This window comes from Hemicordylus capensis, chromosome 1 (genome assembly GCF_027244095.1).
Source record: "Hemicordylus capensis ecotype Gifberg chromosome 1, rHemCap1.1.pri, whole genome shotgun sequence".
In the NCBI taxonomy this organism is placed as follows: domain Eukaryota; kingdom Metazoa; phylum Chordata; class Lepidosauria; order Squamata; family Cordylidae; genus Hemicordylus; species Hemicordylus capensis.
In genome coordinates, this window is record NC_069657.1 from 135,039,055 (window position 1) to 135,066,417 (window position 27,363).

The 27,363-nt window shown below is 42.7% G+C and overlaps 2 protein-coding genes across 6 annotated transcripts in view; one reads left to right on the forward strand and one right to left on the reverse strand.

Moving 5' to 3' along the window:
- The window catches only part of HRAS (HRas proto-oncogene, GTPase), an 86,225-nt gene that overhangs the window by 33,085 nt on the left and 25,777 nt on the right, over nucleotides 1–27,363 (forward strand). For 4 of the 5 annotated variants that reach the window (XM_053285568.1, XM_053285563.1, XM_053285567.1 and 1 more), the window contains exon 2: nucleotides 23,888–24,042. In XM_053285568.1, coding sequence (XP_053141543.1) covers nucleotides 23,932–24,042 — 111 coding nt within the window. In that variant the 5' untranslated portion in view covers nucleotides 23,888–23,931. Of the gene's footprint in view, nucleotides 1–23,623; nucleotides 23,732–23,887; nucleotides 24,043–27,363 lie in introns of those variants that run through there. The other variant, XM_053285565.1, reaches the window with a different exon arrangement.
- The window catches only part of LOC128340459 (ubiquitin carboxyl-terminal hydrolase 6-like), a 206,198-nt gene continuing 197,437 nt past the window's right edge, over nucleotides 18,603–27,363 (reverse strand). The window contains exon 16 of the transcript XR_008313730.1: nucleotides 18,603–20,683. The gene's annotated coding sequence lies outside the window, so the exon portion shown is untranslated. The remainder of the gene's footprint in view (nucleotides 20,684–27,363) is intronic.

Here is a 27,363-nt window from a genome sequence, read left to right on the forward strand (position 1 = left end):
TTGTAGCACTATAACACAAAGATAAAATCTGAAATAAGACATCAGAAATGTGGTTGGTTGTTTATTTACGATCTTAGATCAAACATCAATATACACAGAATATACACAGTAAACAGAGAAAACAATAATGGGAACAAAGTCTAAAATGTCATCAAATATATAAAATCAGGAATCTTTGACAGTAACCGATTGCTGTGCTCTAGCTTCTCTTAGTTTGGTCAATGTATAACAAAATTTAGCAACCGCCAGGGATATTGTTGGGTCCCTATCTTCTAATAAGCATATAAGAATTGTCTCCACTGAGTGGCTTTGGAGATCTTTCAGATACTGAGATAAAAATAAATCTCTTTCATCAGTATAAAGTGGACAATGTAACAGTGAATGCGACAATGTTTCGGGAGCAGCTCCGCAGAGGCATAGTCTCTCCTCATAGGGTTTTCTCTCAAATTTCCCTACTAGCATCGCTGAGGGTAAAACATTCAAGCGAGCTCTTGAAAACGCCCAGCGAAGCTTTGGTGAATAGATTGTGTGGAAATAAGAGGCTGTGACCCAATCTTTCTTGGTGCTTAGGAATTGTAGAGGTCTATTTATAGAGGCCCTTTCCTCCTGGAAATTTATGTCCCTAAGCCTTTGTTTAACTAGGGATCTTGCCGTTGACTTGCCCTGTTCTAACAATTGTGCTGGGCAGAAGCCCATCTTCCGGAGTCTTTCCTCAACCGTCATACACCAACGGGGTTGTGGGGTAGCGGCAAGGAGATGAGGTATAAGTCCTGCCGGGTAAAGATAAATCTTAATCCAATACAGGATAATAAGAAGCATAATGCCCTGGTCTCCAATTTCCATAGCCCAGTCTCCAGCTGTATTAAGGAGTTCGGGATGCATTTTGGTACCCCCAATAGTGATCTCAGAAAGCCCGATTGTACTTTTTCTAAAGCTTGTAAGTCTTTTGGCGGTCTAACCTGAATCCCATATAGCAGCTGAGGTATCACTTTAGCCTGAAAGGCTTTATTAGCTGCCAGAATATAGCCACCACCTTGTGCCCAGAAAAATTTCCTGATTGCCATGGAAGATCGTGTGGCATTCAATTTAGCGGCACTGATGTGCATAGAGGTACCAACATTAAACTGAAACACCGGTCCCCAGGTATCTGTAAGACTTCACCTGCTCTACTCTAGCACCACCTATGGACCATCTAAAAACCCGTTGTTTCTTTGCAAATCTCACGATTTTAGTTTTGGAGTAGTTGATTTCCAAAAATTCCTCATTGCAGAACAGACTCAAGCATTCTAAGGCTCTTTTTAGACCAACTCTGGTCTGTGACAATAATGCTGTGTCATCTGCATACATTAGGATAGGTAAACACCTGTCCCCTGTCTTTGGCGCGTGAGTTTCAGCTTGCTGTAGATGGGTGATTAGACCGTTTACATAGAAATTGAAAAGAGCTGGGGCTAGTATGCATCCCTGCCGGACCCCCCTTTCTACAGGGATCTCTCTGGATAATTGGCCATTGTGGTCGCATTTTACTCTCAGACTCGTGTTCTCGTAGAGTTTATATATTAGAGATAGCAATCTCTTGTCAATAGAAGAGTTTGCAAATTTCTCCCACAGAGCATCCCTGGATATTGAATCAAAGGCACTCTTAAAGTCTATAAAGGCGACATATAATGGCGCCTTTCTGCCCTCAACGTATTTCTCTATTAAACTCTGGAGGACCAAACAGTGATCCATCACAGATCTACCTTTTCTGAACCCCGCTTGTTCTTGTTCTAAAATGTTTTCTTTCTCCATCCAGTCCAACAATTTAGAGTTTAGGTGTTTAGCGTATAGCTTACCAATTACGCTTGATAGACTTATGGGTCTATAGTTCGACGGGTCATCAGACGGGCCTTTTTTGTGAATTGGAATAACAATTGCCTGTCCCCAGCCATTGGGCATATTTGTTGTTCGGTCTATATGAGTGAATATGGAAGCTAAGAGCGGTGCCCACCAGCTAGCATTGGCCCTTAAGAAATCGGGGGGAATGTAATCTTTACCTGGGGATTTGCCTCTCTTTAGCTGACCAATCAGATTCTCCACTTCTTCAGTGGTAACTGGAGGCCATACATACTGGAGGCCAATGTGAACGGCACCTTGCTGTCAGCGCAGGGACTGCAGTGTCGAAGTACAGAAGCACATGTAGCAGATCCGTAGTGACGCTGTTGTACGGTTTAATCTGGAAAGTGCCCTGAAGTACTTGGGGAATTGCAGTTTAATTAACTAGAGTTTGACTAAGCCAGGATCAAACCCATCTTAGTTTTTTACTCTAGTTAGGTAACAAGCTATAGTTTTCTGAGTTTGTGCATAATGCAGAGCCGTCCTTTATTTTTAAAGTGAAAGTTTGGATGATACTCCAGCTGGCCCACCCTAATTGTGTGGAGAAGAACATGAGCACACATGTCTTCCCCGGCCCCCAAGGATTTAAAATCTGTGCATTCAGATGACTTGCTCCCCCCCCCCCGCATTAGGCAGCTGGAGGGTGACACGCTGGGAGACAGGCTGACTCTTCTGCCATGCGATTTAGGATGGACCAGCAGGCATATCATCCCAGTACCAAGGGGAGGGGGAGCTGTGGCTTCTTCTTGTAGTAGGAAACCATATATATTTTTTGGTTAACACCTCAATCGGCCACAAGCTGCTCTAAGTCAAGAGGAATTGGTAGTGATGGCAGAGGACTAAAAAGAAAATGGTGCACAGATGTTGAGGCTCAGCATCTCTTTGCTAATGGTATGTTCTCTCTCTGAATCTATAGAGCAACAGATGTCTATATTAAGGCTGATTTTAATTCATTTGGTCAATATTCAGCAGGATCGTAAAAGAGTTAATGCTGAGTTTGTAACAAAGGTGATGTTTTAGGGGACAAAATTTTCTGTGGGATCAGACATGTCCACAGTGGCATAAAGGAGGTCTTGTTAGACCTGCATGTAAAATAAACAATTGACCCACAAACTACCTGTATTGCCTGGCCTTAGCTACAGTAAAAATAGTTGGGTTGAATAGGATCTATTGTCTGTCTGCCTTGTTCTTTGTCACAGAGCTGGTTTATACATTACAATTTCCAAACAAGCATCTCCTGAAGACTCCTGTGGCATAACTCCACACAGATACAGTAATGTACAAATGTTCCTGAGCCCTGTTTCATCCCAGACATATGCAGTGGATAGACTCCAGTGCCAGCATGTTCTAGGTAGAAGTGGTGCTGATGTGAATAGGCTCCTTATGACTGGATGATGCATAGGGTAAAAAAAAAAAAGCAACACTTTTAAATATTTATGACATGAAGTGCTCCTACAGGGAAGAGCTTCTTGGTGGTGGTAACATGTACAGTGAGGGAAATAAGTATTTGATCCCCTGCTGATTTTGTCCGTTTGCCCTCTGACACAGAAATGACCAGGCTATAATTGGAATGGTAGGTTTATTGGAGCTGTGAGAGACGGAATAACAACAAACAAACCCTCAAAAGCCCAGTGCCCAAAAGTCAGCGATGGATTTGCATTGTAGTGAGGGAAATAAGTATTCGATCCCCTATCAACCAGCAAGATTTCAGGCTCCCAGGTGTCTTTTCACTATATGCAGGTAACGAGCTGAGATGAGGAACACCCTCTGTAAGGGAGTGCTCCTAATCCCAGCTTGTTATGGTACCTGTATAAAAGACACCTGTCCATAGAAGCAAGCAATCACTCAGCTTCCAAACTCACCACCATGCCCAGGACCAAAGAGCTGTTGAAGGATGTCAGGGACAAGGTTGTAGACCTGCACAAGGCTGGACTGGGCTACAAGACTAGTGCCAAGCAGCTTGGTGAGAAGGTGACTACAGTTGGCATGATAACTCACAAATGGAAGAAACACAAAATAACTGTCAATCTCCCTCGGTCTGGGGCTCCATGCAAGATCTCACCTCGTGGAGTTGCAATGATCATGAGAACGGTGACAAAGCAGCCCAGAACTACACGGGGGGAACTTGTCAATGATCTCAGGGCAGCTGGAACCATAGTCACCAAGAAAACAATTGGTAATACACTACGCCGTGAAGGACTGAAATCTTGCAGTGCCCGCAAGGTCCCCCTGCTCAAGGCAGCACATGTACAGGCCCGTCTGCAGTTTGCCAATGTACATCTGAATGATCCAGAGGAGAATTGGGTGAAAGTGTTGTGGTCAGATGAGACCAAAATCGAGCTCTTTGGCATCAACTCAACTCGCCGTGTGTGGAGGAGGAGGAATGCTGCCTATGAGCCCAAGAACACCATCCCCACCGTCAAACATGGAGGTGGACACATTATGCTTTGGGGGTGTTTTTCTGCTAAGGGGACAGGACACCTTCACCGCATCGAAGGGACGATGGACGGGACCATGTACCGTCAGATCTTGGGTGAGCACCTCCTTGCCTCAGCCAGGGCATTGAGAATGGGTTGTGGATGGGTATTCCAGCATGACAATGACCCAAAACACACAGCCAAGGCAACAAAGGAGTGGCTCAAGAAGAAGCACATGAAGGTCCTGGATTGGCCCAGCCAGTCTCCAGACCTTAATCCCATAGAAAATCTGTGGAGGGAGCTGAAGGTTCGGGTTGCCAAACATCAGCCTCAAAACCTTTCTGACTTGGAGAGGATCTGCAAAGAGGAGTGGGACAACATCCCTCCTGGGTTGTGTGCAAACCTGGTGGCCAACTACAAGAAACGTCTGACCTCTGTGATTGCCAACAAGGGTTTTGCCACCAAGTACTAAGACATCTTTTGTGAAGGGGTCGAATACTTATTTCCCTCACTACAATGCAAATCCATCGCTGACTTTTGGGCACTGGGCTTTTGAGGGTTTGTTTGTTGTTATTCCGTCTCTCACAGCTACAATAAACCTACCATTCCAATTATAGCCTGGTCATTTCTGTGTCAGGGGGAAACGGACAAAATCAGCAGGGGATCAAATACTTATTTCCCTCACTGTAAAGCAGCCTTTAGAACCTTCTGTGGGTGTCACTGCATGAGGCTGTAGAACATTTCATTTCAAAGACCCATTTTGAATTATGTCTTTTTTTGCTGGGAATCCAGCGTTTGCTATAAAACCAAGCTCTTGGTTCCACTCTGCCACTGTCAGAAAATGTTGCCATGGTCGATGTAGGAAATTAAAAGAAAATGGAGAACATCTTTTTAAAAGGAAAGAAAAAAAATACTCTGGCTTTCAGGTTGCAAGTTGAGACATTGCTTAGCATATGTGGTATTTATAATAAAATACTTCATGCAGAGAGATACTGTACTGAAGGGAGTTACACTGCTCTGCTGGAGGACTTTGATATCAAGGTTGGCTGTTAACGATTCTGATACCCTGATCACTTCTTCCAGTGCTTGAAATTGTAGAAGCTTGCCACTGGAAAAATGCTCGAAGCATGATCTTCCCACCACGCAATAAAGGCAGTACTAAGCAAATATCTGTGACCTAACCTCTAATATATTTTGGCTGGTGAAGAGGAAGAATAGGAGAAAACTGCTGCTATCATCCTTTCCCTGCAGAGCACTAGCTCTTTTCTAATCAGGCTAAACAGAATTGGTGTTTTGGGCAGTTTGGTGCAAAATTCTGACACTAAAAACATCTGACCCCCAAATTTACAGACTTCGTCCAGATGTAATGCTCCTGATCCCTTAGCTAGCATTAAGACAGAGATTGGCAATGTAATGTCTCTGCTGGGCCATACAGCTGAAATTCCAACAACCAAGCTCCTTGTGAGCACCTGGATTTTTGTAATCAGGATGCCCGATTGTAAAAGTGTTAAATATCGCCAAATTTTGTGAACTTCAGGATTTCTTGCGTTAGAATGTAGTATAGCTTCCCAACAAATATAGGGGTGGAAGTAGAGAATGTGGATTAAAGAATGGAAGTAACAATGTTGTGTTCTAGAGTTTTGAGGAATGCAGTGACAGTATAATAATCCCAGGGCATGATGGTGTTACCCTCTGTGGAAGTAACCTTTTGGACAACAGAGAAATAAGCAACCAAAGAGGAGGAAAATGTCTTTGCTCATGACAGCATGTGCATTAAACTTGCCCTGAGGCACACATTGTCCTTTTGTCTGCGGGAATGACGTTGCATGTTAGTGCATGCATGCATGCACTGCTTTTTCATAAGGCAGAGATCAGTTTCAATCTGTTTTTGGAATGTATGTGGCACAGGTTTTAATTATGTGGTAATGTAACAGTATATCGTGTGAAGCATTTAAGGATTATCTGTGGTTTATCTGCCGGCATGTTGCCCTTCTTGGAAGCACAGATCTTTGTTTGTTTTAAGGTTTGAACTAGCTGTTGAAATATTACTCTCCAGTTCTACCATTACTTCCTTTTTTATGAGTGTGTGTGTGTGTGTGTGTGTGTGCGCACAGGCAGGAGTAGCAGGGCTTCATTTGGCAAACTAACATGGCTCATGACACACTAGAAACGTCAGACTGTTACATTAAAAATTCTCTGAGTCTTAATTTGAAGCAGAGGAGAAGATGATTTTCTTCACAAAACAGCAGTAGTTATCAAAAATTTCTGAATTTTCTTTGGAAACGGAGGCTTGCAATGTTAGTAGATTTATTTGAACTGTAGACTCCAGCTGGAAGCAGAAAGTATTTTACTTCAGTAATTTCCAAACTCTGTGTACAAGAGAACTACTAGTTTCTCTTATGCCAGGAGAAGCAAATGAAATAAAGGCTCCTGGGAAACCAGAACATCCAACTATAGAAGACATTGCCTGCTGCATCCAGAGGTGCACTTAGGTAACTTTGGAGCCTGGACCTAAAGGCTTTTGGAGGGCCCCTGTCCCACACAAATAGTATTTTAAAAACATTTTTAATGTGACCACATCGCCCGGGACAGGGGAAAAAGGATTTGGGGGCCTCCAGGGGGTGTGGAGGCCCTGGACTTTGGCCCCAAAGTCCAGGGGTAAGAGCACCTCTGGCTGCATCTCTGCTTGATTTACTGTTCTGCCCATGCTTCCTTCCAGTTAGCCTCTGCTAAGGCACATACTGCTCTGCATAAAGTGTGATTAGAATTTTAAATTGTTCTTGGTGCAAATTCAGTTCCTGCTGTGTGTGTGTGTACGCGCACAAATTACTGTTCTGTGTGCTGCGTGTATCTTTTGTTTTTTGGTATTTGACTTAAAAATGTAATATGTGAACAAAGTGTGAGAGAACAAGCATAAGAACAGCCCTACTGGGTCAGGCCCAAGGCCCATCTAGTTCAGCATCCTGTTCCACACAGTGGTCCACCAGATGCCTCTGGGGAGCCCACAGGCAAGAGGTATGTGCATTCCCTCTCTCCTGCTGTTGCTCCCCTGCAGCTGGTATTGAGAGGCATCATGCCTCTGAGGCTGGAACTGGCTCACAGCCATCAGACTAGTAGCCATTGATAGACCTGTCCACCATGAATCTGTCTAAGCCCCCTTTAAAGCCTTCCAAGCTGGTGGCCATCACCACATGCTATGGCAAGGAATTCCATAGATTATGCACTGCGTGAAAAAGTGCTTCCTCTTGTCAGTCCTAAATTTCCCAACCTTCAGTTTCATGGGGTTACCCTGGTTCTAGTGGTGTGAGAGAGGGAGAAAAATTTCTCTCTGTCTACCTTCCATGCATAATTTTATATACCTCAATCATGTCTCCCCCTAGTTGCCTCTTTTCCAAAGTAAAGAGCCCCAGATGCTGTAGCCTTGCCTCATAAGGAAGGTGTTCCAGGCCCCTGATCATCTTGGTTGCCCTCTTCTACACCTTTCCAGTTCTACGATATCCTTCTTAAGATACGGTGACCAAAGCACTAGGCAGCACTCTGGTTGTGGCCGCATCACAGATTTGCATAAGGGCATTATAATATTAGCATTTTTATTTTATTTTTTATTTTTAAGTTTTTATTTATTTAAAGAATAAGAAAAGGAAAGATAAGAGAATTACATCATCGTCACTTGAACTTCCAGAATCCAGGAGTTATATATGGCATATTACAAATAACAGTCCACTTCCACCTTCCCCCAACCTTTACCCCATAACAAGAATTGCAGACAAATATAGATAATATACAAGCCGACCTTCAATTTTAAGAAAAGCCAAACCTTGGATGTGGGAGCAGACCTTGTGCTATGTTAAAACTTATAAAAGGTTCCCAAGTTAACACAAATGTTTCTTCTGAGTTATTCCGCAAATAGGCTGTCACTTTAGCCATCGAAGCATATTCCCATAATTTTAATAGCCATTCGTTCAAGGTCGGGGTTACCTGTGACCACCAAATGGTGGTGTAAAGAATCTTAGCAGCATTAATCATGTATGAAAATAACTCTATGTATTTAGTGGGTATACTAGGTTTAGTCATATTTAACAGAAAAAGTTCAGGTGAATAAGGAAGGTTTATTTAAGATTTGCTGCATCTTAAGGTAGATTCCCCCCCCCCCGAATTGTTGTGCGTTACTGCAAGTCCACCACATGTGATAAAATGTCCCCGAATGGTGCTTGCATTTCCAACAATTTCCAGGTAACTGCTGTCCATCTTACTAATAGCTATAGGGGTAATATACCAACGAAAATACATTTTATACCAGTTTTCTCTTAGGAGACTATTTGCTGTAAACTTAATGTTCACCTTCCACTGATGCTCCCAGTTTTGAATATCAATTGTTCTATTTAGGTTTCGCATCCACTTGATCATACAATCTTTAATCTGTTCTGTTTCCATATCATATTTCAACAGCAACTTGTATATTAGTCCCAATAAATGATCAACATTTTTGGATATTAATGCTTCAAATTCTGTTAAATCTCTGAGCTTTCCACCTTGTTTTTGTATTTCTTTCTGCACTGTTGAGCTAATTTGTAAATATTGGAACCATGGAGGTTCCTCAGACCATTCTTGCGTAAGAATTTGAATTGATTTAGGTTTTACTTTCCCGATGGTCAGGTTTTGCAAACTATATGCTTTCTCTCTCCAGAGATCATACTTGTTAGGTTTTTCTTCTTCGTAAATAAAATAAAATAAAATTCAGAATAGATGCCAAAGGCGATATGTCCGGGACTGATCTTTTTCTTGTACTCATCCCAAACATTTAACAGGCTGTTTCTAATTGTATGGGATTTTATTTCTGGATTATTCCTTTTTATATTGGTCCATAAAAATTTATGTAACCGTTCGGCAGGTCTGATCCCTCCATGTCCATAAACGAGCCATATGGTACTCTAATCCAATCCAAAATCCATGTCAGGCAGCTAGCATAGTAATATAGTTTCAAGTTGGGAACAGCCAATCTTCCCCGTTCTCTTGCATCTTGCATAATCCTGAACTTAACTCTTGGTTTCTTATAGGCCCAGATAAAAGAATTTATGTCTCTGCCATATATTCAGCGTTTTATCTTTAATCTTAACTGGAATCATTTGAAATAGAAAATTCATTCTTGGTAAAGTGTTCATTTTAATTGATGCTATCTTTCCCAGCCAAGAAAGATTTAGTTTTTTCCACCTATCTAGGTCTGCTAGAATAAGTTTCCACACTGATAAATAATTGTTCTTGAACAAGTCTTTATTATTCCCTATTAAGTTAACTCCCAAATATTTAATAGGTTTTGTTGTCTGAAATCCAGTTTTATCTTGCAGGTAACGTAATTCCGTAGTTGACAAATTCCATTTAATAATCTGTGTTTTATTTATTATTTATCAAATTTGCTTTTATTAATCTTGTAACCTTATTGTATTTGTCAATATGCTCCATTAATGCCTCTAAGGAGTCATTTGGTTGAGTAATAGTAAAGACCACATCATCGGCGTACACTTTTATTTTGTGTTCTTGAGTTGCCATCTTAATTCCGTGAATTCTTTGCTCCTGCCAGATCTTCTTTGCCAAAGGCTCTACAGCCAGAATGAACAGCAATGGGCAAAGAGGGCATCCTTATCTAGTGCCCTTATTAAGAAGACATTTTTTTTGGAAAGGGTCCCATTTACCATTATCTTAGCCGATTGCTCCTGATAAATACTTTGAATCCAAGAGAGGAAATTTGATCCACAATTCATTCTTTCCAAAACATTAACAACAACAAAAGTTCCCAAAGCGGCTAACAAAGAGAAATAAAAATCAATAAAGATGCATCCCTGTCCCCAAAGGGCTCACAATCTAAAAAGAATCAAGAATGACCAATCCATTAAACAAGAAAGACCAATCCAAGTTGTTTTATTTTCAATTCCCTTCCTAATGATTCCTAGCATAGAATTAGCAATCTTCTCATGTTTACCACAAGTGTGTTTGGGCATGAATGCAGTGCTAGATGTGCAAACATCTAACTTTTTTTTTTTTTGCAACCTTGGATCTGTATGTTCACTTAAAAATGAAGCTCGTACCCTTGCTACTGAGAAAATTCTGAAAAGATAGCTGCATAGTTTATCTAAGCATGTACTTGCAGGCCTGAATTTCTCAGCTGAGCAGCTTGGATACTCCTTTTGAGGCTATATCGCATGGCTATGAGATATGTATGAATGAGGAAATCACAATGGGCAAGGAGGAGGGATCTGGATTGTATGGGTGGCAGGCTCTCTTCCGTCCCTCCGCTCCTGTCTTACCAAAACCCAGTGGCATCTGTTCTCACAGATCTGCTTCTCCTATACAACTTCCTCCTTTCAAGCATGACTGGAGCAGCAAGGATTGCAACCACAAGAAATGGAACCAATACTTATTGGGCAATGAGCATTGTGTTTCAAGGCCAGAAGTTGTGTTGCTAAGAGGGATGGTTAAGTTTTCCAAACTGCTGGTGGGATAAGGGACAAAGCAGAGATTGAAAGGACTAATGGGCACGTGTAGGGAGCAAGATGAACATAAGAACAGCCCTGCTGGATCAGGCCCAAGGCCCATCTAGTCCAGCATCCTGTTTCACACAGTGGCCCACCAGATGCCTCCGGAAGCCTACAGGCAGGAGTTGAGGGCATGCCCTTTCTCCTGCTGTTACTCCCCTGCAACTGGTACTCAGAAGCATCCTGCCTTTTGAGGCTGGAGGTGGCCCACAGCCCTCCGACTAGTAGCCGTTGATAGACCTCTCCTCCATGAAGTTATCCAAACTCTTCTTAAAGCCATCCAGGTTGTTGGCTGTCACCACATCTTGTGGCAGTGAATTCCACAAGTGGATTATGTGTTGTGTGAAAAAGTACTTCCGTTTGTGGATCCTAGATTTCCCGCCAATCAATTTCATGGGATGACCCTTGGTTCTAGTGTTATGGGAGAGGGAGAAGAATTTCTCTCTATCCGCTTTCTCCACACCATGCATGATTTTATAGACCTCTATCATGTCTTCCCGCAGTTGTCTTTTCTAAACTAAAAAGCCCCAAGTGTTGTAGCCTTGCCTCATAAGAAAGGTGCTCTAGGCCCCTGATCATCTTGGTTGCCCTCTTCTGCACCTTTTCCAGTTCTACAATGTCCTTTTTTAGATGTGGTGACCAGAACTGTATGCAGATGGAAAGGAGTGTTGTCATCTGGGGTAATACAGGGCAGGCTCAGAGGCTGAAGGGCCAGGATTTGGAGAGAGAGGTTCTAGAATTGGGATGATTTTATAGCGAGAATTATCATAAGGCATGTTGGCACTCAAAAAATGGCTTTCTTGCAATCTGTTTGATGCAATGATCTAGCTGTAACACATTCCATTCCTGCCTCTGCTGTATACAAGTATTGCTTGTCTCTGCAGTGTTTCACAAATCGCTTGCTTAGTTTTTGACACAATCTGAATGTTGTAACAAAACAAAGCAAGGAAAATAGGCAAGCATATAGTACGTCTTTTGTCTGGAAGTAGGAGGAATTTGATACAGTTTTGCAGGAAACATTAAATTGAGACTATTGCTCTGGGTGGAAACAACATACAGGGATTATTTTTCTAAATAACTTTGGAAAACTCAAGTTGCAACTGTGTTAAATCCTCCCGTGAGCCGATCTCTGCTCTCCAGCCTTGAATTTATCCCATGGTGCCCAGGTTGCAAAGAGCAAGAGTGAGAGTGCACTTGTACATGGCTCATAAGGATTCAGATGAGTAAGCTCCTCAGATCAGTTTCCACTCAAATAAATTGTGTCGACTCATAGTCTTGCTGTAGCTGCAGTGAGATCCTGGATGCCCTGCTGTGCTCAGGGAGGACAGCTCAGGATGTAAACAAATGCAGTCAAGGAGTTGGGAGGCTGAATCCGAGATGGAACTACAGTGGCTCCAGTCCTGCTGCACAGACAAGCTACTGATGAATTTGAAGATCTAAGTACAGTTCTAAATACAGCATATCAAATTCTGCTTAATGTCTTGCCTGGTTGCCAGGCTGATAAGACTCTGGGTATGTCCATGCGGCAGAAAGGCAGGCATATACCTCCTTGGTATATTTGTGGAGTATTGTCATCTATATGCAGGTTTGTGTATTGATAGACACTCTGCTCTCTGAGCTACTGAGGCTGGACCTATAGAGTGACTGGGTGAGCCACTTCAGTCCCAGTACTGTCAAGGGTACCCAGGTTAAGCCTGTAGTTGCTGCCTCTTCTTGTTTGTTGATTTGGAGCTGCTGGCTCTAGCCAGGAAGAAGACAACGGTGGTGGCAGCTGAGATGTGGATCCCAGAGTCCTCTTGCCCTGGGCTCTTAAAAACAAAACAAAACAAAAACCCGTACCAATGCACGACAAATGTGTTCATGTGAGAGTAGGACTACATTAAATGATAAATTAAAAGCATGTTGGAAAGAATTGGGATTTCCATTGTCTTTTTGTTTTTCAGAAACGGATGTGCCCCCCACCCAAATCTGGATTGGGACTTGGAGGGGTATTAGTTCTCCACCATGCCCCCAGTACTAAACACTGTGGTATAGCTATTTGCTGCAAATAGCTTTGAGGCGGGATATTTAGCAAGAAAATGTTGAGGGTAAAGGTCAACCCCCTCCCCACTCCTATGATCCTGATCTGGCTTGGGAGAACTCCACAGCTGCTTTTCAAAAGAAAAAAAATGCAGGAAATCCCAAGCATGGGATACCTTCCAACACTCTTAATGTACTTTTTCATTTGACCTTAAGGGGGAGCTTATGAAATCCACTTTTATAGAGAGATGTCATGATGAGGTAACGAAACCATTTAATTCTTCTGCAGTTGCTCTCCCTCACCGCCCATTCATCCTGTGCAATAAAGTACACAGCCTTACACTGAAAACATTGCCTTTCCCATGCAACTAGATATAGGGTTTAATCAGAAGGGGGTGGTTTGGGGCTGGGAAGGGTTCTTACCCTATTAAAGACAGATGAGTACTTGGTGGGCCACTGTGTGAAACTGGTGGACTAGATAGGCCTTGGGCCTGACCCAGCAGAGCTACTCTTAGGTTCTTATGAGCAGAGCCTCCAGTCGGCTCTGCAAGCTCCACTCCCAGACAAGTACTGCAGCTGTGTTCTCCATTGCTATAGCCAGGAGCTAGAGAGAGAGAGAGAGAGCGCCTCCAAGCCCTGAGGGAGCCTCCCCAGTGTGTTCCACACTGACAAGAGAAGAGCAACATGATGTCATTGGCTTCCCTTTGGCCACAAAGGGAGATTTTTAGCAAGTGAACATAGAACATAAGAACAGGCCCATGGCCCATCTAGTCCACCATCCTGTTTTACACAGTGGCCTACCAGATACCGCTGGGAAGCCAACAAGCAGGAGCTGAGGGCATGCCCTCTCTCCTGCTCTTACTCCCCTGCAGCTGGTATTCAGAGGCATCCTGCCTCTGAGGCTGGAGGTGGCCTGTAGTCCTCTTACTAGAAGCTGTTGACAACCCTCTCCTCCATGAAGATAGTTCTGCTGTGCAGAGCGGCACATTCACAGATCACAGCCTCTGTAGCTATAGTGCTTTTTGATAAACATGGCAGCCCACTGCCGAAACCTGCAAAACCCATATCACATGAGCAGGGGTCACAAAACCCAGTCACATTGGTCACATGAGCAATTACCCAAGGTACCAGGGCTCCTACTCTGCACTAACCTGGTTTAAGAATGAGAGTTGGAAGTGGGATTACTCAGATTCAGACTACCAGGACCTGGGCGATTTGCTCTGCTTCACATGAACATAAGAACATAAGAACAGCCCTGCTGGATCAGGCCTCAGGCCCATCTAGTCCAGCATCCTGTATCGCACAGTGGCCCACCAGATGCCGCTGGAAGCTGCTTGGTTCACATAATCCTGCATTATCTGCCTCTAACCCAGGTTTCGATGCTTATGTGAAGAGGCTTATATCGTTTGTCATATGGGTGGTAGTGGTTCACTCAGGGCCGGCTGATGACATGCTAAGGCCCTAAGCTATGTCAGGCTTAATAGTCCCCATAGCATTAAAACTTTATTCTAACAAAAAGGACAAATAGAAATAAACCTTATTTTTATATATATACATTGCAAAGATGCAACTAAAAACTAATAATCTAACAAACAGTTATCTTGCAATAAACCTGTTTACATTAGAAATACCTTTAAATAAAAATATATGATTTCTTAGCATTTATGATGAAGACTTTTCATTTACAGAAACATTAGCAGTTACGCAGTTCACTATTACTAAATTGAAGAAGCAATACAATCTGCACTGTGTCTGCATATCACATAACATTTAAAACATTTTATTTCATGATTTTTGGAGAACAAAGTCGATATCAAATGACAGGTTACAGAGTTTATCGCTTTCTACACATACAGTGCTTAGTGCAGACAGCCCTTCTTGTAGCATTATTTCCTGGAGATGATGATCTTCTTGAACCATGCCCATGAACATTACCTTTCTTATGAGCAGTTTGTTACTATTAGACTTGAGAAAAGCTGATCTCGGGATCATGGGATCCCAGAATCAACTGCTCCTGGATCAGAAATCTCATCCTGGATCAGGCTTTCAAAAAACCAGGCCCTGGTCTAATGACATTCCTGTATAACTTAGTTATTTCTGCACAGATTTATAAACTCCATATGATAAATAATTGTGTAGCCATATGAATATTTTTTGCTTGATCAGAACAATAATGTCTGTCTGTCTTTTTTTTAATCCTCTATTTTTCAATGTATTGTGTAAAGTTTAGTCATCTTTTTAAATTTGGAAGTCCTTTGTAATGTGAGGCCCTAAGCTGTAGCAGCTCACTTACTGTAGCCTAAATCTGGCACTGGGTTAATGTATCAGAACAGTTGCAAAGGAATTATAAGGATTTTTCATTTTAATTGTGCAGCCAGGTATATTTCCATAAAAGAAGGTTCTGATAGGGGCAGAACAGATTCTTGGTTTGATGCTCTCTCCATTCCATCTGTTTATGGTCACGTGCTTCTTGTAAGCACAGTTGAGCTTTAGCTGCTGCTTGATGGGCACTTTCTCCTGCTGCAGTTGGGAGATGACACATCCCCAGTTGATGAGGCTACTAGGCTGTTTCGAGAGTTTCTTAGGTAGCTAGATGGTGATAGGCAAGTGTGCTGTGGGCACAGAAAGCATTGCAGAAAAGTCGTCTACTTACTGGCTGAGCCTGATCTGATCTGAATTCAGCTACCTGGGTCCAAGAAGCAGCAGTGCTGAAGAAGCTGTGCGAATAGAAGTATTTGTGCTGGTCTGTGATCGTAATGAATTGAATTGAATAGAAGTACTTGACATGAAAGAACACCAAATGTTCTCCTTCCATAGCTGCTTATATCTGTCAGTTGTTTTTCATTTTAGGGTAATAAGTAATTGTCAAAGGAATTTAAGAGACCAGCGTGGCTTGTTGACAGGGCTAGTCGCTCAAACTGCCACCTAGAATCAAATCTCCCATGTCTGGAGTTGGGGGCGGGGGGGAGGAGGAGGAGTATACAGACTCCTCTACTGCTATCCCAAACCCACTTCTGTAGTTGGCGAGGGAACAATAGACATTGGGGCTGTGTGAAACTTTGGGGGCCTACTCAGCTTTGGCCATGCAGCAATGTGAATGATTTTCAAATCAAGTCTAATCTCTCTCAGAATGGTTTTTCTTCTATAGCAGGGAAGTATTGCTCCATTGACTCTTGCAAACTGAAAAGTAATTCTATGCAACAAATTTTGTGTTTTTCAGAATATATGTTTAAAACCAGCTGCTTCTGGCCATGAACATTTAGGACCTGAAGAAGTTGCAGTTTGTCAGCAGGCTGGATATAGAATGGAACTGAAACAGCTTAAACAGAACATGTGCTTTTTGTATTGGGTACCGGACAGTTTCCATTGAGTGGTGTTAGGAACATAGGAAGCTGCCATATTCTGTGTCAGACCATTGGTCTATCTAGCTCAGTATTGTCTTCACAGACTGGCAGTGGCTTCTTCAAGGTTGCAGGCAGGAATCTCTCTCAGCCCTATCTTGGAGAAGCCCGAGAGGGAAATTGAAATCTTCTCCTCATCCCAGAGCAGCTCCATCCCCTGAGGGGAATATCTTGCAGTGCTCACATGTGGTCTCCCATTCAAATGCAACCAAGGCAGACCCTGCTTAGCTAAGGGGACAAGTCATTCTTGCTAACAGAAGATCAGCTTTACTGTCAGGCTGTGTTCTGTACCCTTTTTCAGTCTTAGAAGACAGTAGAGATGTGCACGGACTGCAAAGTTGCGGTCCAACGCTGGGTGTGTGTGTCGCTTTAAGGGCGGGGGGGTTGTATTTACTCCTCCCGCCGCTTTCCTCCCTGCCGCCCCAGCCCCCTTGTTGACTGCCAAACGCAGAAGTAACGTCTGCATGTGCGCGCCCCACTGATGTGCGCACGCCACACAGTGTGTGTGTGCGTGTGAGTGTTCGCGTCAGCGGCACGTGCATGCGTGGACGTTACTTCTGCGTTTGGCAGTCAACAAGGGGGCAGGGGCGGCAGGGAGGAATGCTGCCGCCCCGAAGATTTTACTTAAAAATGGAGTGCTGGAGGGGGAAAAGCGGTGGGAGGAGTAAATACACCCCCCCGCCCTTAAAGCGACCCCCCCCCCCGCATCGGACAGTCGGACTGGGCAGCATGCGAACCGGTTCGCAGGCCTCTAACATGGTCTGCGGTCCAGTTTGTGCACATCCCTAGAAAACAGTGGACCTGAGCATTCTTTGTGTCTGAAGTTTGATCTGATATAGTGGGATGATGGAGAATGGAAGCTGACCATCTGAAATGGATTTCTACCCTGCTATGTCCTAATATTTTCAGATACTAAAGAGTAGAAGCCTGTTTGATCTCTACTGGTGTGATGACCTTGTGCATTAAAGGCACAAGGGTCCTATTCAACCAGCACAGCACCCCTGCCATGACTGTTGCTAGAGTCTACCATGTTTCTTTTAGACTGTGAGCCTTTTGGGGGACAGGGAACCATCTTATTATTCTTTTTCTATGTAAACCACTTTGAGAACTGTTTTGTTGAAAAGCAGTATATAAATAATAGTAGTTGAGGGTCCACAAATATCAGGCTCGGCTTACTGGTCAAGCATTGATCAGAACCCCACTCTAAAACATGTGGACCAGTTAGCCACCCAGTGCCCCACGTAGACACTTTCTCTCTCAAGGAGCTTCCAAAGCATATTCCTCTTGGGCTCCACATCCCAGGAATTCAGTAGGCATCTTCAAGCTCTGGTTATACCTCTGTTGATTTTTCTCTTAATTTTCTCTAGCCAGACCCTTGGCTATAGTTTTTGATTTTTTAATTCTTTTTCATTGAATCTCCTATTTTGGATTTTATCTTTTGTATTGCTGAGACTGCTTTGCAGACTGATTCAGCAGGAGGCTGAGATGCCTACTGAATTACTTAACATGTTTAAACCTCTTAAGATTTGCTCCTTTAACCTATTTCTAATGTAACTCAAATAAAATGTTAATCTGATTGCTGGTGCGTGTGTGTTTCACTTTCTGGGCAGTGGGCAACAGCTGGTCAGGTCCCAGTAAACCCATAGCTAAATCTGGGTACTGGGGAAAATTAGGAATAAAAAATTCCAACAACAGGGTATGCCTTTTTTTTTTTTTAGCCTGAAATCCCTGCTAGCTCTAATTAGCAAAGATACGATAATTGGTTCCACCCTCAAAGCTCCTACAGAGTGGTCTGGTCAGTTTTCTGACTCTTTAGCAGTTATGCGAAAGATCTAAGCAAATAGTAAAATAAAGCCTGCCTGCTGCTTCATGTACTGTTTCTTCTACTCTGAGTGGAGAGGGGCAGTTGCCGGAACCAGACATCACATGGCGAGTAATTTTGAGACATGGCAAGTGATTTTGTGGAGTCCTTATTAAAGGCTTCAGCAGCTGGCTTCTGAATGTCTTATCTTAAGTTTTGGAATTCCCTTCTTACTGGTTTAAGGAATGCTAGGAAGAATTGTGTTACAGTAGGCAATGACCTTCTCCTCACCCAACCTGCTTCAGGGCTCATCCCCTCCTCTGTGAACTTTGTTCTCCTCTCCAGTGTGACAGCATGACCTTATCAAAATTATTTTGTTTAAAAGAGGGATGAACAGCAATCTGTATCTTTCTCTGTCCTCGCAGGAATGCTGACATACTTCCTTATCTGTTAAATGCACACCAGACAAGGACCCACAAATGTGGCCACTGGCTCATTAGCAGGAACCATACATCTTTCTGGTGATCATCTTTGCCCCCACCCCCCGCCCCACTATGCCAGGTTGGAGAAACAGATCCTCCTCTTCTGCCATGTTCTTGGGCCAAATAACTCAACAGAGGGAAAGGCTCAGTCTTCAAAGCCTGGGGCTATTAGAAACAACAAGAATCCTTTAACTGCTTTTGTTTGTTTCCAAAATATAATACAAAATGAGGGCCAAACCCCTCATCTCCCACAATATCTCTTTGTACAGGTGTGGGTGATCTCTGTGATGGGCGCAAATAAAGGCTGGCCATGGCCAGTCAAAATCCTCACACTGGAAATTGCACTTTTGTAACAAAACAATATTTTTAATTACATATTTCTGGAATATTGTTGAAGTACGAAATGTAGTGATGTCTTGTATCTTTGTCTATGTAGTGATGTCTTGTATTGTAATCCAACTTGCAGAGGTGTAGGTTTTCTGGAAAATTTTGAATCGGGGAAAATCCTATGTAAACTTCTCCTTGTTTGCATAACATTTGCGTTGATATTTGTCATGTTTGACCTAATCATAAAATAAAAATACCACCTTCACCAAATTAATTTATCCTCACTGTATCTCAAACGTGTTTCAAAAAGCCAAACAGAAATTTTAGAAATGGAAAATTTTCCATGGAAAAATAAAGTAAGGAAATTTTTTCTGGGAAATGTTTCATTTTGGAAACATTTCCACTCCACCTCTGCTAACGTATTGCTGTTTGAGTGCTAATTCCTGAGAAGGACAGACACTACACAATGTTTAGGTTAGTGGTGGTGTTTTCCAGCCATGTTGACATTGCGCATTGTTTGAATGTATCGAGTCTGTTTTAGTCTTTGATTACCTTAACTTGCAAATTAGTTTCTTCTGATTCACGTCTTTCCTCTTTATCTTTTCGCTGCTGCTTAGATATGCTGATCTTGCCTGCTTACTTGCAGTGTTCACCTCTGTTCCTTTTTGTGACAAGGTGGTGATTTGATTGGAATAATTGGAGAGCAAGGGCTTATTCTCGGAATGAGCATTGTGTCCCCACTCCTTCATTTCTTTCCTTCACTGCCAAGGGAAGCTTTGGCACTACAGGGAAGTTGTCAGTTTCAATGAGACTAAAACAAACTGTTTTCTGTGTGTGGGACCTTTTCATGGAGAGACGGCTGTGTGTACAGCATAGGCAAATGTTTAAAATGCCACTCAAAGAATTGAGGGTCCTGAAGTCTCTCTCTGGAACTGATATCCTTGAGGCCATCCATGCAACTCTTTCTTCAGCATCAAGGAGATGATTATGGGATTGTAGGCCCTGCTGTGCTACAAAGCTCTGACATTGACCAGTATGTACTCTGGTTGAGCTGAAATTAGAGTTGTTCTAAGTAAAATGAACAGATTGTGGCATGTGAGGTTCACAGCCACGGATTTTGATGAATTTTTTTTGGAGACACATATTGTGAAATGCGTCTGTAATCAAACATCTTTAAAAATTCTATTTCTGGGGGCTGGGGCTGGGCTACACTGCCCTTCCCATGTGACCAAGGATCCTTTTTCTGTAAAATGTGTGCTCAACCTTTTTGCCATAACATGGGATACTGTATACACAGCCTACAACAGTATTTAAGATCTTCTTATAAAGCTCAGGATCAGTGTTCTCTTTAACAGGGACTCCCAGATGTTGTTGACTACAACTCCCAGAATCCCCAGCTACAGTGGCTTTTGCTTGGGGATTATGGGAGTTGTAGTCAACAACATCTGTAAATCCCTGTTAGAGGGAACACTGCTCAGGATCTTTTCAAACAAGTTCCAACAGTCTTCAGAGAAACAGCAGTAATTGACAGTTGATCATTTTGCGGAGGGAGAGGAGATAAACTATTTAGATATTTCCCCATCTCATTTTATGGCAGAAAGAATAAGTGTTTTGCAGGGGGGAAATGACGCTGATCTCATTTTGGCAGGGAGTGTGTATTGTTCAGCCCCCAAAGAGTGTCTAGGAACATAGCAAGCTGCCTCCTACTGAGTCAGACAATTGGTCCATCTAGTTCAGTATTATCTACACAGACTGTCTGTGGCTTCTCCAAGGTTGTAGGCAGGAGTCTCTCTCACCCCTATCTGGAGATGCCAGGGAGGGAACTTTGAAACGCCTGTTTAAAAAACAAACAAAAAACTGGTGTTAGATACATTTCGACATATATAATGTCTGTTGTGTCCTTGTGACAAAATGGTTTTGCACTTTTATGCTAATGAGCTTAAAACCCTGGAGAGCTGTCAATCATAAGGGGCAGTTAGTGAGAGTTAGAAGTTTAGCTAGAGAGTGGGGATTTGGGTCTGGGTAGGAACAGTCTCGGAGGAGGAGTTCTGAGACTCAAAGGATAAGACAGTCTAAAAATAAAGGACTGGGTTATTAGGACAGTCTGTAATAAAGATGAGGTTGTGAAGTATAATTCTGGGAAGGAACTGGGTTCAAAGGTGAAAAGCCTTATATATTGTGTGTAAGGTAACAAAGTGTTGAGAGAAGTTCAAATTGTCAACTTCGTAACCAAGCAAGATTTCAGCGCAATTAATCAGTAGTGAAACAAACCTCAAATAACATCTTTAAATAAATATTCTCCTTGTTTTGTTTTAAAGTACATCTGACTGAATGTTTTCTGTAACAAACCCTCCTCACATCTGCAAAGCTATGTTATAGGGGTAAACAAACCAACAGTGTTATAATTGGTGGCAGTGGGAATATAAGTACACTTATATAAGCCAAAGTAACATCAAAGGTGAAACACAATTGAAAATAAACTTTACACATATCCCTGGCTCAGATCAAACACCACAGTCCCTTTTGGGGGGGGGGAACGTCTGAAGATGGCTGAATACTCTTTTAACAGTGTATGTGCAGAGGTCACTTCCTCGAGATCCAGGCCCTGAATGCATAGCAAGCTTGTGATTTCTAGATAGCAACTCTGCGTTGGAAGCATCCCAATGAACCTTGAACTTCCTGATTTCAAAAAGGCAAGCTAGCCTCTTCTGTTACGTCCCAAACATGGTGAAAAATTAAACTGAGAGAGAATCCAGGCCTAAGATTAATATGAGGTAATCCAGGATCAAAGTGCATGCAAGTCTGAATTACCTTGATGCCTATGTTGCCTGGCCAAGTTCCACGAGTTCCTTCCTTCCTTCCGCTGAGCCTTATTAAGGAAGGAAGCATGACTGACTCCTCCAGTGTCCGCATCAGCAGTTCCAACCAGAGAGAGGGAAATGAGGGATCTGGGGAACAGGCTTGGCAGCTGGTTGCTGCACGGTTGCACATGATCAGGATTTGACCCTTTGACATCTGGCAGTCAGAAGCCAGAGACAATGGCAGGGTGAATTTCTGTTTTAAATGCTCAGAGTTCTGTTCATTCATTTTGGTAGCCTACTCTTTGTCATATCTGCCAGTACTGCTGAGCCGAGTGCTACTTTTCCAGAGAAAATTGGGGGAAAGTGGGGATGCAGAGGGTGTTTGCATGATGAAATCTGATGGAAAATAGCAGAGCGGCCATGGGCAGCAGCATCTGATTCTCCCCATCCCACAACAATAAGGATTGTAAATGACCTGGGCCAGCATATTTTGTGTGGCTGTCACAGTCAGCTCCTTCTAGCTGGGCTCATAATCTTCCCCCTAAACATTGACTCTGGACTCTCTGGAGAATTGGGAGTAATCCCAAGAGGATTCATTAGTTCAGTGTGTGTGTGTCTGTGTAAAAGACTTAACCTGAGTCTGTGGAAGGAGGAATTGTTGCTCCCCTTTTGAAGCCTTCAGCTAGCCAGTGAAGCACTACAGAATCTTGCTCCCCCCTCCTCCTCTCTAGAGCAAGTTTTTGTCTGTTTTGTAATGCAGCCTAGAGAGTAGTGGCACTTAGGCACACAGCTGTGTTCTGGAGGGGAGATTCTTCCTAAGGCTAGGAAGACTCTTACTTTAAATGGACTTCTTGTTTCTGTGCTTGCTGTTCTGTTGTGCCTGTACTTTCAGTAAGTTGTGGTGTTAAATTATTAAGTTTTAATTGCTATTTTGTGAGATGTGACCACTTTAATTCTTGAAATTGTATAAGGCCCTAGTCAGCCAACCTACTTGGGGCCATATGGTGGGATATCAATATAATTAAAGAAAACTAGAGGAAAAAGCACTTGGCTGCTGGGTCCCCGTGGCTGATCTTAATGTCGCTAATTTTATTTTTCTTTAGTTACCCTGTATTGTGAATAATGTACAAGGCTCCATGTAGTTTTAACTTGGAATAAGAGAGTAACTCTTAAAAGTACCAAAGAGGACAGGAGAGGGTGAAGTGGCTATGAGGTAAGAACTAGTTAACATCAGCATGATTTGCTTTCTGGGAGCAGTCAGGATCAGCCTCCTGTACATGTTCCCATGGATGAATGTGACGTGAAATGGGTGGCCGGAGATGCCACCAGCACCAATTCCTGTGATTATGGCAGCACATCTTCTAGCCATTGTGGTTTGGGGAATTGCTACTGGCTATGTCCATTGTTTACTTGCCTCTCCTATCTAGGGGTTTACACAAATGCATGCTAGAAATGACTAGGAAGACTAACCTGTCTTACTAATGTACTTAGCAGTTGCAGGGGAGAAATAGCAGGAGAGGAGGCATGCCTTCATCTCCTGCTTGTGGGCTTCCCGGAAGTGTCTGGTGGGCCACTGTGGAAAAGAGGATGTTGGACAACAAGATAGGCCTTGGACCTCACTCAGCAAAGATCTTTTTATATCTGACAAAATGGGTGCTTCAGCATTACTAGTACTATGTTTTTTCCATATGTAAAGTGTTTATCTCATTTAACTTCACAACAGACAGATACAGTTCAATTTAGCTGAGAGAGCGAGAGCGCGCGCTTAACGACTGACCCGGAGTTTCAGTTCTGTCCTAACTAGGCACTCTATCCACTGTACTGTGTTGACAATATATTTTAAACTACCAAACACGGATTAACAGTGCCTGAATAATAAATAGTATTCACTCCTGGCTTTATGGCCATGTTTAACTTTGCCTGCTTGGTATTGTTTACACAATGCCTGAAGAGGGTTCTTCTCCCCTTTTAGGGCTTCTAGGTGTTGAGGGCTGTCCATGTAATGAAAACAGTGCACAACTGGCTAGGTCCTGTATCAGCAGGAGAACCTGAATATCAAAGCCCTGAACTCTGCCTTCCAGGTACCTTTGCTGCAGTTGGTCTTATTCCTGCTTTATCTCATTGGCTGTTGTGGTGCTGTTACTGTGTCATGATGGTGCCAAGTAGCATTACTGTCCAGTAGCAGAGACAAAGTTCTCTTAAACTGATGTTATTGATACACTTCTTTCTTCTTTCAGGTGGCTGTGTCGTGAGGGGACTCTGAGCTGGGCTTGGCTGGAAGATGACGGAGTACAAGCTGGTGGTGGTTGGAGCAGGTGGTGTAGGGAAAAGTGCTCTGACCATTCAACTTATCCAGAACCATTTTGTTGATGAGTATGATCCGACAATAGAGGTGAACAGCCTGCTTGTTTATATATACTTTGAAATATAAGGACACTCTTAATATTTGGCCCCTCTCTTTCCTGTTTGTTCTTAACTTTCATGGCCTCTGCGTCTAAGTCTGTCGAAACAGTTTTGGACTTTTCTGCTAAATGCAAAAACTTCAGATATGAATCTTAATAACTCTCCAACCCAACTTCAGAAGCTATTTATGAATGAGAGGCAAGGCAAAATTATTTGTTCCTTGCATAGTGACAGCAGGTACTCAAAAGAAATAACAAGCAGAACAGCTGCTGTGCTACAGAGTAGACACACAATCCATTTGAAAGCAGTCCTACATGAAAGTGGCTGCTATGAAGTGATATTGCTTATGACCCATAATCATAAGCAATACCATTTTGGGGACTAGCAGTGTCTGTCATCCCCATGGCTTCTGTTAGTAGACAAGATATCAGTCAAAGACTTTGGACATTTGAGTTCAGCTTTCCATGTGCTTTGTGTGTGAGGCTAAGTTTGGGCAAATCTTTAGATTGCTGTTAACACACCTTCAGTTGAATTTTATCGTAGGTCCTTCTGAAACTTTTACCTCTTCAGGCTGTAGGTGGGCACTTTGCATCTGGACACAGAACACACTCTCCAAGCATGCACATTCATGAGATGGCTGGGATTTTTCTCTCTGATGTGTCAGTTTGAGTTTGTTTTTTTTAATGTGGTGGACATTCAGAATGCACTTTTGCCCACCTGTAATCCAAAGTGGAACAGGTCAGGTGGATTCTCCCATGGGATTTTGCTAAATGTGCAGCTCAGCTCTTTGTTAGACTCAGCTTGTATTCATAAAAGTGGGACTATAATATTTGTCCATTGTTGAGGCTAAAATACACTCTGGTACAGTATTGGAACATGTAAGCTGAGCAGTCCTGAATGGCAGTGGCAGTTGGGTAAATTTTTAGTTTATGGAAATAAATGGTAGATAAATTTGGCTATCATTTTTAAAATGATGTCCTCTGTAGAGAGTCCTTAAAGCCCTTGGATGTTGATGCTAAAGACTCTAAGAAAAGAGGTTTTTTGCTGCCAGTTGGATAGGATGGTTTGCAGCCTGATCCTATGCATATTTATTTACAAATCCTTTGCAAATCCTATTGAGTTCAGCTGGGCCTGCTGCCAATTAAGTGTGCATAGGATTGTAGCCTTAGACTAAAAATGTGCCAAAAATGTGAAATGTATATTCACAGTGAGTCTTTGTTTCTAAAAATGTGGTGTGTGTGTGCGTGTACACAATTGCCTTAAACATGTGTGGCAGCGGAAGAGGGGAGTGTTGTCTATGTGCATAATGTTACTAATGATTTCAGCTTTTTTTGACTATTAAGAATGGATTGCCTGCTTTTGTAAAACATGTATAGTTTCAGCTTTAAGATATGGTAATGGTAGCAATCACTACAACATCTCCCACTAGTGTGAGAAAACATGCTGTATTTTGGAAGAAGAAAGAGTTGGCATAGCAATATATTGTTTTGGCACAGTTATAAGAGAGTTCTTGCCTGGGGGAAAATAGATATTAAGAAGGTATTAGAGGAATTAGTACATTATCCAGGGATTGCAGGTTCGGGGTGTTTCAGGCTTGATAAGAAGTACAGTTAAAGATGAGAGCAGGTACATAATTCTCAAATAAACCTCATCTGACTATCATTATCCTTCGCTGCTTTTTAAAGCAAAGCTATCCTGTCATGCTTTATCCTTGTACCATCTCTCATTCTTACCCTTCCTAATTGAGCAAAGAGGCACCTTTTAAAGTGGTGATTCTCTTAGATTTAGCAGGGAGAGAGCAACTGGCCCTATCCACCCCCAGCACAGCATCCCTCCCGTAGCTGTTGCTGGTGTTTGCCTTATTATTATTTTTTTAGATTGTGGGCCCTTTGGGGACAGGGGGCCATCTTATTGGTGTATTTTTCTATGTAAACTGCTTTGAGAATTTTAGATGAGGTACTCAAGCTGTTCCTGGACTGTGTACTTCAGGTGTGGGATTGTGTGGCTGAATGCTTTCCCATCTTCTTCTTCCAAAAATAACAAGTATGTAGCGTGGAAGGACTCATGGATCCAGTAACCCCAAGCGATGTACTTGTTCCTTTTGGGAGAAGAAAATATGCCTGGATTCAAAACTCACAGTGGTTTTTCAGGTTGAGGCAGTGGCCAGGAATGCTTTTTATCCGCTCTAGCTACTCCCATTTCTGGGAGGACTACATCTGGCTACATCAGTTACTGCCATTTCTAGAGGCAAATGACCTTAAAACAGTGGTACATGTGCTGGTAATCTCCAAGCTTGACTACTGTAATGCATTCTATGTGGGGCTGCCTTTATACATAGTCCAGACACTACAATTGGTACAGAATGCAGCAGCCAGTATGGTCTTTGAGACAACCTGAAGGGACCATATAACACCGATTTTAAAAGAACTGCACTGGCTGCTGCTATGTTTGAGAGAAATACAAACTTCTGGTTATTGCCTATAAAGCCCTAAACAGTACGTAAGAGAGTGCCTTCTTAGTCATGAACCCTGCTGCCTATTAAGATCATCTGGAGAGTTCCGGTTACAATTGCCACCAGCTCATGTGGTGACGACTTGGGACTAGGCCTTCTCTGTGGCTGCCCCAGGGCTTTGGAATACACTCCCTGTCAAAATAAGAGCTTCTTCATCTCTGATTGGTTTAAAAAAAAAAAAACAACCCTCAAGACATACTTGTTTTCTCAGGCTTTTAATTAAAACTAATTTTAAACGGTTTGACTGTTTTATTGTAAAATTGTTTTAATGTTTTTATTCTGTAAAAGATTCAGTTGTGTTTTGTTCTGTTTTTAGTCTACTTTCCAGTAGGCTTATGAGATCACCCGGCATTCTCTGTTTGTATTTGTGTCCGTGTGTACCCCGCTATCAACTTCGCAACGCCTGGACCAGTATGAACCAAATCGGGTACAGTTGTAGGAACACAAAGGGACACCTCAATGGTGTAGTTTGGGATGATGTCATCCACCCCAGTCCAAGATGGCAGATGCGTAAATGTTTGAGGCGCAAGTGGGCTAACTTGTGAACCACTTAACCGATTTGAACCAAATTTGCTACAGCTGTAGGGACACATTGGGACACCTCAACAGCGTAGATTGTGACAGTGTCATCCAACTCAATTCAAGATGGTGGACACATAAACTTTTGAGGTGCAAGTGCACTAATCTGTGGACAGTCTAACTGATTTGAACCACATTTGCTACAGCTGTATGGACACCTAGAGATGTCCCAATGGTGTAGATTGTGGTGATGTCATCCAGCTTGATCCAAGATGGTGG